The sequence below is a fragment of the Borostomias antarcticus genome (genome assembly GCF_949987555.1).
Source record: "Borostomias antarcticus genome assembly, chromosome: 2".
Lineage (NCBI taxonomy): Eukaryota > Metazoa > Chordata > Actinopteri > Stomiiformes > Stomiidae > Borostomias > Borostomias antarcticus.
The window spans coordinates 33,170,243-33,178,821 of NC_140235.1; the positions used below are offsets into that span (position 1 = coordinate 33,170,243).

At 42.5% G+C, this 8,579-nt stretch overlaps 1 protein-coding gene across 1 annotated transcript; it reads right to left on the minus strand.

Moving 5' to 3' along the window:
- Window positions 1–3,665: 3,665 nt before the first annotated feature.
- Window positions 3,666–7,613, minus strand: orc6 (origin recognition complex, subunit 6; the record flags this gene model as incomplete). Its single annotated transcript, XM_084454569.1, has 7 exons — window positions 3,666–3,796; window positions 5,132–5,221; window positions 6,107–6,216; window positions 6,351–6,440; window positions 6,721–6,884; window positions 7,000–7,126; window positions 7,549–7,613. 7 exons carry the CDS (start codon window positions 7,611–7,613, stop codon window positions 3,666–3,668), a joined length of 777 nt encoding a protein of 258 aa, XP_084310695.1.
- Window positions 7,614–8,579: the final 966 nt, after the last annotated feature.

Below are 8,579 nucleotides of genomic sequence, written 5' to 3' on the forward strand. Positions count from 1 at the left end.
GTATAACTTTTATGTCCATGTAACTTTAATGGTTTTAATGGTAAGAAGTGTCTCAATATTATTATTATTATTATACTTATTATTATTGAGCAAGTCTGCCTTTTCTTCAAGAAAAGGGCTGCTGAAATTAAAGAATGTTCTTGAGATATAATGTACTAAAGACTCAACACTTTTGTATATGTATTCATCATGTGTTCCAGTAGCTATGTGGTGGTGGTGTGGGCAGGGCATGTGGGGGTGGTTATATACAGCTATGGGAGCTCTGGTCAGGGCAAGTTTGTGCAATTTTGTTGATTGTGAACAGCCCAGTTTTCACTAAATTGTGTCCAGTGATAGTCCACTTAACAGTAGCCTAAACCCACGACCCCAGTCTTAAGAAATGGAAATATTGTTATTTGCAGGAGGCCCTTAGATGTGATATTGATATAGCAAAGATATGCAGTGACCTCTTCACTTTGATAAGAAAACGTCACAACAGGGAGGGGTATGAAGCAAATTCGTATGCATTGCACTGTGTCATGGCATTGTGGGCAGGGTGTCCTCCAAAAGCAGGAGGTGGCAGGAGAGATCAGAGGAAGTACTGTTGCCCTCACCTTTCACATGAACACACAGGGCACATGCACACAAACTGCCCAGGAGCATCACAGAGATGTCCTAACCCTACCCCTAATGCTAATGCATCCTTATCTAAGACTTCACTGTAGCTGTCAGGTTTGGCTTGTGTAACAAGAGCTTCTCAGTACTCCATCAGAGAGCTCCATAGATCTGCTTCCGCTAGCCAGCGTGCAAGTGTACTGCAAGTAACCACCTATTTAAGAGCATGCAGAAACCTATGGGATGTGTTAGGTAGACTTATGTCATTCGCAGAATTTGTCATTTGCAGATTTTCTTTTTGTTTTGATTTTTTTTTTTTTTTTCATTAATGCCGAGTTTTATTTTTGGTGTGAAAGTAGTATTTTATTGTGGTTACTTGTTAATTAGTGATGTGATTATTAAACATGAAATAAAGTGAAAATTGTTCCAAGATATTGTTCCTGCCTCTTGATTCATTTCTTATTCAAGCATCATCCCCTTTTCGATTGAAAATCACAGAACAGGTCCCGGTTTTTCAAAAGGTTTAATCTGGATCAAAATGATCAAAAAAAAATTTTGCTATCCAGGATCACATAATCCATTTTATTGTTGTGTTGGTTTTTCAAAGCTGTAATCTGCTGTCCTGTCATGGGAGTGGGACTAGAATTGAACTCGGAGTATGATACTCCATTTTGTCATCAGATTGATAGTAGTATGCAGCTGCTACTCACACTCAAAGGTGGGTGGAGGGGATGAATTGGCTGTTTTTTAATCCAAAATTGGTCATTTGGTGATTTGTGTATGGGTTTGCTCTTTGTCACCTTTTTCATCCCAGATGAGTTATCATCCCTGAAATGTGTTATAAAGTGATGTGTGTCATGCAACTATTTACAGTATGAAAATAAATCAGAGCATTCAAATGTAAGACAGCAGCCAGCACTGTAGTCACCTTTCACCGCTAAACAACGGCGCTGCTTACGCAATGGCTCTGTCTCAATGTTTTCGAGACGAGCAGCCGCCTCTCTCAATAACTCGAATACCGACCGACTTTCCGACATCGCTCATCTCATTACTAGCTAGCATTGCAATCTGGCTCCGCCGAATCACCCGCTCTGAGCTTGATTGAAGTGTCTGAATGTAAGCCACACCCCCTCATTATCATATGGACGAAGAAATTAATAAATACAGAAATACAGAAATAAAATAAAAAAATGTTAAAGGAAATAAATAAATACAGAAATAAATGAAAAAATAAATAAATACAGAAATAAATAAATGTATAAATACACATTTATTTATTAATTGTCATTTATGTATGCAATCATTTATTTATCGAGTCATTTATTTATGCATTTATTTTTAATTTTGTCACTTTTGGTCTTCCATAGAAGCCTTGACACCATGAATGGATAAAGAAACTGACAGACTGCTAGAGCCACAGCAGCCGAAAACATCGCGAGGCAAAGTGTGAGGAAATGTCCTAGTTTTAGAAAATTTCCATATGGATGAAAAGACCCAACATGAACACTGAAATAAGCAAATTATTTAAACAGCATTATAGGCCTGATGATTACGTCCCAAGCTTTTTGATCCAAATAAACGGTGATATTCTGGTCCAAATCTGACTAGTCATGATATGACTTGAGTTGGCCCCAATCGGGCTAGTCCGGATTCGTCCGGGTCCGTGTATCATATTTTTTCCCCTTTTTTCCCCCATATTTGCCATATCGTCATGTATGAAAAGACACAAAATGAAGACTGTAAGCAGATTACTTGATTATTATAAGCGAATAATTTAAACAGCATTTGTACTACTGGCTAATGATTCTGGCCCAAGCTTTTTGATCCATATAAGCGGTTGATCACTGTAACCGTGATATATAAGCGGTTTCCATTGTTATTGAAATAGGGTGATATCCTGGTCCAGATATGACTAGTCATGGTATGACTTGAATAGGCCCCAATCGGCCTCGTCCGGGTTTCCACTGTAGTTGTAATATGGTGATATTCTGGTCCAGATCCGACTAGTCATGACTTGCAGTCATGACTATGACTTCAGTTGGCCCCAATCGGGCTCGTCCGGATTCGTCCGTGCTTGCTGGGCTGTTATATTCGCTCTCATATCCATTATCTCACATTTTAGTACAGTACATATTTTCTTACATTTAGTCATGTCCATTGTATATACACACCTTGTATAAATGGTAAAAACCTGCTATAAAAACGAAGTAAACCTGGACCTAAGATGACCATAAGCTTGCATGTTATACTACAGGACTGGTGTCCTTGCCAGTGTGTAGTAATACCCAATCATCCCCAGAATAGAGCAACATCCATGTGTAGTAAGAGGGAAAAGTAATTAAAAAGGTCATTTATTTAAACATGTCACAGCTTCTATTCTGTCCTTCATGAATTTGTAAACTGTCTTCATAAAATTGTTGCTATGCGACTGTGGGTGACAGAGTAGCACACAACTGAAGAACCAGAGCAGCAGGGTTATATAACACCAGAGCATGATCTATACTCAGATTATATAACACCAGAGAGCATGATCTATACTAGGATTATTTAACAGCAGAGAGCATGATCTATACTAGGATTATACAACACCAGAGAGCATAATCTATACTTGGATTATATAACACCATAGCATGATTTATACTAGGATTATATAATGAAAGCATGTTGACAAACAGCAGGGATGACCCCCCCCCCCCCCCCTCCATACACCCCCTCACCACACACCACTGCAGTTCCCACACACAACACTGGGGGGCAGACAAAAACAACTACATTGCCAGCAAAATACAATGGCATGTTGTAAACACAATAAATAATAAAAAATAATACTTCACTCTGGAATCCACCTCCAAAACAACCAGACGCCTTGTGTTCCTGGATCATATAGATCACTTGACTTGAATATCAGTCAACAGAAGTTGTAAAACCGACCCAATCTCTCTCTTTCTCCTTTCTCTCTCCCCCCCTCACTCTTTCTTTGTCCATCCACATCCCCCATCTTTCTCTCTCCTCATCTGAGGTGTGAAGTCAGTCGCTCTTTGCCCTCACACCAGCTCAGATGGATGTTGTCTTCACACTTGTGTGTTCTTGGCTTTCAGTGCGTTCTCCAAGATCTTCCTTTTCCATGCCTCGTAATCCTGCGTTTCGCTCTCCTCTGACTCCACCTCTCTCTGTTGCTTTGGAGCCGTTGGCAGCCCGTGGCCTGACAGGTGCAGCAGGAGAAAGCTTAGAGCAGAGCAGGAGCAGACAGGGACTCACAGACACAGTCACTCTGCAGCCAGAGGAGCTGCTGAGGTAACAATGGTGAGTTCCAGATCTCAATTACCGTGGGGTTATGAAACTCTGTACTGAAGTGTAATTGTTAACATTAATCTAATAAGACATGACAGCGCATTTCACCATGGTTATCCAACCGTACGACTTTTCGTTCCAGCAAAAACGAAATGTAATCTATTGAATCGCTCTACACTAGTGATGAGACGGCATGGATTTTTGCATTACGGTACGGTACAGTATCTAGTTACACGGTACGGTTTACGGTATTTCACGGTATACGGCATTTCACCTCCCCAACACACATACTTACTTTACTTTGAAGGAACTACAGTGCAACACATGATGGAAATTACACACTATTGTAATTAAGCTCAGTTTATTAATAGCAAGCTTATATTAAATTACAAAATTAACTGTTGCGAGCAGTTTCAGCAGCGCATTATTGTGTAATACCGTAAACGTAATACCGTAAACACAGGGAATGTCACGGTTCTAATACCGTGGACATTTTATACCGCGGTTCACGGTTTTACGGTATACCGTCTCATCTCTACTCTACACTGAGCAAATTTCATAATTTAGCTCTGGACTGGACGAAACTTTAGCCCATGTATTTCTATGGAACGCCGACTGCCCCACCAGGGAACTGCCTGGGGAAACAACTGCCCTGCCGGGCCTGGTCCCCGGACAGGTTAGGGTTTGTGTCAGGGTTAGGGTAGTCTGACTCAACGGATGTAGGTTTCGGCAATAAACCATGTCATTCATTGTCACACTGCCCAATCAGTGGCGAGACTGGCGACGCAAATTAATCTGATTCGGGCCAAGAGATTCTCTTGGCACCATTCAGATTCGATCCAGACTATTTTGCAAGCGCACCGTCGCTGCGACTGTGATTGGTTTAAAGAAATACTGAGTTTTTTCCCCCCTCTTGCAGAATGGTAATAAGTCCAGCCAGACCTATCTCCGGCGCTGGCACAGCGTAAACGAAGTGTGGAGATAGGTCTGGCTATGCGATATGAAAATAAGAAAATCGTTCAGTGGAGAGCGATTCAATAGATTCATATTTGTATCCTCGGGAGCGAAAATTAGTGAGACTTGGCTCAGAAATACATGGGCTAAAGTTTCGTCCAGTCCAGAGCGGAATTGTTATGAAATTCGCTGTGTAGAGCAATTCAATAGATTACATTTTGTTTTTGTTGGAATGAAGTCGTGCGACTGGCCTCAATTATCATCATCCTATGGTTCCAGAGCAAGGCCTCACCCTGCTCCTCCTGCCCAGCACTGCTCTCCCTCAGGGGGTTCGGACGTTTCTGGGGAGTTTGGACCAGGGCGCTCGGTGACGTGGCTTCTTCTGTGGGAGGAAAGATGACATGGACTTGAGAGTTCACCTCTGAACATCAAGTTATTAACCGGAATTGGGGGAGAGGACTGCACCAGAATCAAACTCTCACTGACTATTAAAAGACACCAGAGCTGAACTCTCATTTGCCCTAATTTATAAATCGAATGCATAAACCAGCGTAGACCCTAGCGCAGAAATCATGGTACGACAGGGTTCATATGTGATTCAGGAAACCATTCATATCATATCATGCCCCTGCATATTCTCAGTTCAGAGGCCTTGCCCCTGTGTGTGTGTGTGTGTGTGTGTGTGTGTGTGTGTGTGTGTGTGTGTGTGTGTGTGTGTGTGTCTGTATATATAGTGTCTGTCTCTCATTGACTCTATTCAAAGACAAATGGGTGTCTATCAAAACAATAGGAGTGAGGGAATGGTTAAGTACCAACGCATGCATGCTCAACAAATGGTAAATGGTTCATTCACACACCAATGGCGGTAGCTGCCATGCAAGGTGCTAACCTGCTCATTGGGAGCAATTTGGGGTTAGGTGTCTTGCTCAAGGACATGTGTACAGTCGGAGCTGGGATTCAAACCACTGACCCTTCGATCATTGAACGACCCACTCTACCAACTGAGCTACAGCCGCCCCAACAACGCTGTGCGGGCTAAAATGAACCAAGCCCCTTTGTGACAGGCAGACAGAGTTTGTGAAAAGACTACAATTACAGCTAATTCAGAATAAAAAATACATTGAAACAAGATAGACATCCATGGACTCTAGGCTAGTAATATGTCTAGAAGCCTTTCAAACTATGTCAATCTCCAAAAAATGCACAAACGCTTGTTACTTTATTGTAGTCTACTTACTACAATACTGTCCTGGCCCAGTCTACTTACTGCATATGTCCTGGCCCAGTCTCAGGAGCTGGCTGCACAGCCTGTCAAAGATGCCCTTCTTAGCTCCAGACGACAAATATAGCTTTCGGTCAACTTTCATCTTCAGACACCTGCAGACACAAGATCCCAAGAGAAGCCGACCCGTTTCACTCATGACCAGCCTACCAGTAGCATACCCACTGAGATAGACTGATGGTCCATTCTCTACATAGATAAACTGGTTGGTACAAAGGCCTGTCCTCACTTGCAGGCTGAGTGCAGGGCAGCTGTAGTGAAGAGAGACTTGGACAGGTCCAGATCCTGTTGCTGGGCAGCTGGAAGACTAGCCTCGTACCTGAAACACAATCAAAGCTATAATCACTCCAATCGCTCTTTTTAAATACAAGTGCCAGACAAGAGGAGTGTTTCTGGTTCGGTGAACCAGCCATTACATACAGTAATCAGTGTGGTACGTGGGACTGGACGATATGGTAAAAAAAAATCATAATGCGATTATTTTGACAGATTTTACAATAGCAATATGAGGCTAGGTTAGTGTGAATGATAGTTTTTGCATTACATAGTGGTACAAGATTATCTGACCCAAAAGACAAAGAATGCTACCAGTCTCTCACCTGTCCAGGATCTGGGCAGCCAGTCTGAGCGCGTCCATGCAGCCATACTGAACAGCCAGGTCCCTCAGACCCAGGTGAGCCTCCAGACCCAGCAGACACTCCACCGCCCTCAGACTGCTCCGATACAGCTGCTTGTTCAGGCCGGATAACTTGATGGCATATTCCTTGAGGACACAACACAAACATCATGATGAAACAGGTTGTCAAATGTTCCGTTAAGTAGGTCTTGTTGACCAAGATGGTTAGCTAGCTAGCTGCATGGTCATGGACACATCTTACCTTGTCTATGGGCAGCTTCATGGAGGTCGCTGCCAGCTCCAGGCAGATCACAGCCTTGCTGGTCGCTGTGGTGTTGCCGAGGCATGTGCACCTCACCTGGCATAAGCGCACGTACTCCTCGGCTTGACTGTGGAGACAGAAGAACACAAACTTGAGAGTTGAGCCTCAAATTGGCTACACTAGGGTTAGCTAGCCAACCAGCTAGCCATGAATGTAGTAGAGATAACGCAGCTAGTCACGTTTGCTCAAACTAGAAGCCAACAACGATCCAGGAATTAAATGGCCACAAAGATAGAAAAAGAGAAGACTTTTCGAAGAATACCGACGGAGTCATCCGGTGCCAACTATATCCAGTGCCGGTGAGACATTCTTCTACTATTAAGACACTTGTACTTATCGTTTCCATACATACTCCAGACGTACTTTATATCTCAAAATGAATGAGAAAAAAAGTATCTTGCTGTCATAGAGGTTCCCGTTAGCTAGCCTATCAGAGACCCAGGCAAGTTACTTCCACGTAGCCTAACTGCTGCATGCAATGATACTCACCGTAAAATTCTCGAAGAGCCGATACCCATCTTTGATGCAAGTTTAGTAAACATTTCCTTCTCCATTTTTGAGCAGTAACGTTAAAAGTGCAACTCGGATATGTGAAGAGTTTATCTAGCTGCTGGGCTGGGCTAACCTAACCAGACCTTCTGATATGTATGTTAACGTAGCTAGCTGCTAGGCTAACCAGACCTTCTGATATGTAACTTAGTAAAGAGTTTATTTAAAGTAGTAACGAGTTTATTTAACGTCGCTAGCTGCCTGGGCTAGGCTAACAAGACCTTTTGATATATAACTTAGTATAGAGTTTATTTAACGTAACTAGCTGACTGTGCTAGGCTAACCAGACCTTCTGCTCTGCTGCTGCTCGCGGGAAATTCAACACACGCCACGCCTACCCACCACATACAAGCATTCGATTGGCTTATAAAGAGACCACGTATTCGTGTTTGGCGCGATCATGCGTGGTGGGGACTGCTGGTATTCTGATAGGACCTCTTCTTTACTGATATCTACCTACCTCTGTTCTATTAATACATCCATGACCTACCTACATGTAATAAAGCCACCATTCTGTCAAAATAACATCCAATCCAGTAACTTGAGGTCAAGGTTGAAGATCAAGGAAATCTCTCCTCTTATCTTGTGCACTGACATGTTCATGCACGCGCACACCTACACCAAACATAGAAGTATGTCTATGCCATGGGTTTGGTACATCCTTGGTTTGGTAGGTTTGGTAATATAAGTTTATGTACATGGGTTTGGTACATCCTTGGCATGAACATGCCAGATAAAAGTTCCTTAAGGAATTGAGATTGTCTCTACAAATGTAGCTAATATTATCAATATCATAATGCAGCAGCATTCACAATGCATTTCTAGTCACATTTAAATTATAGGCCTACATAAATAATTACTTATAGTGTAATTTTAGACCAGATTGCATTCCATAGTGCCTAGTTAGTTTATTTTGTGCTAGGGTGTTAGGGTTGTTTGTGGTTCAGACGAGCGGGTCGCTGGTGAAGAAG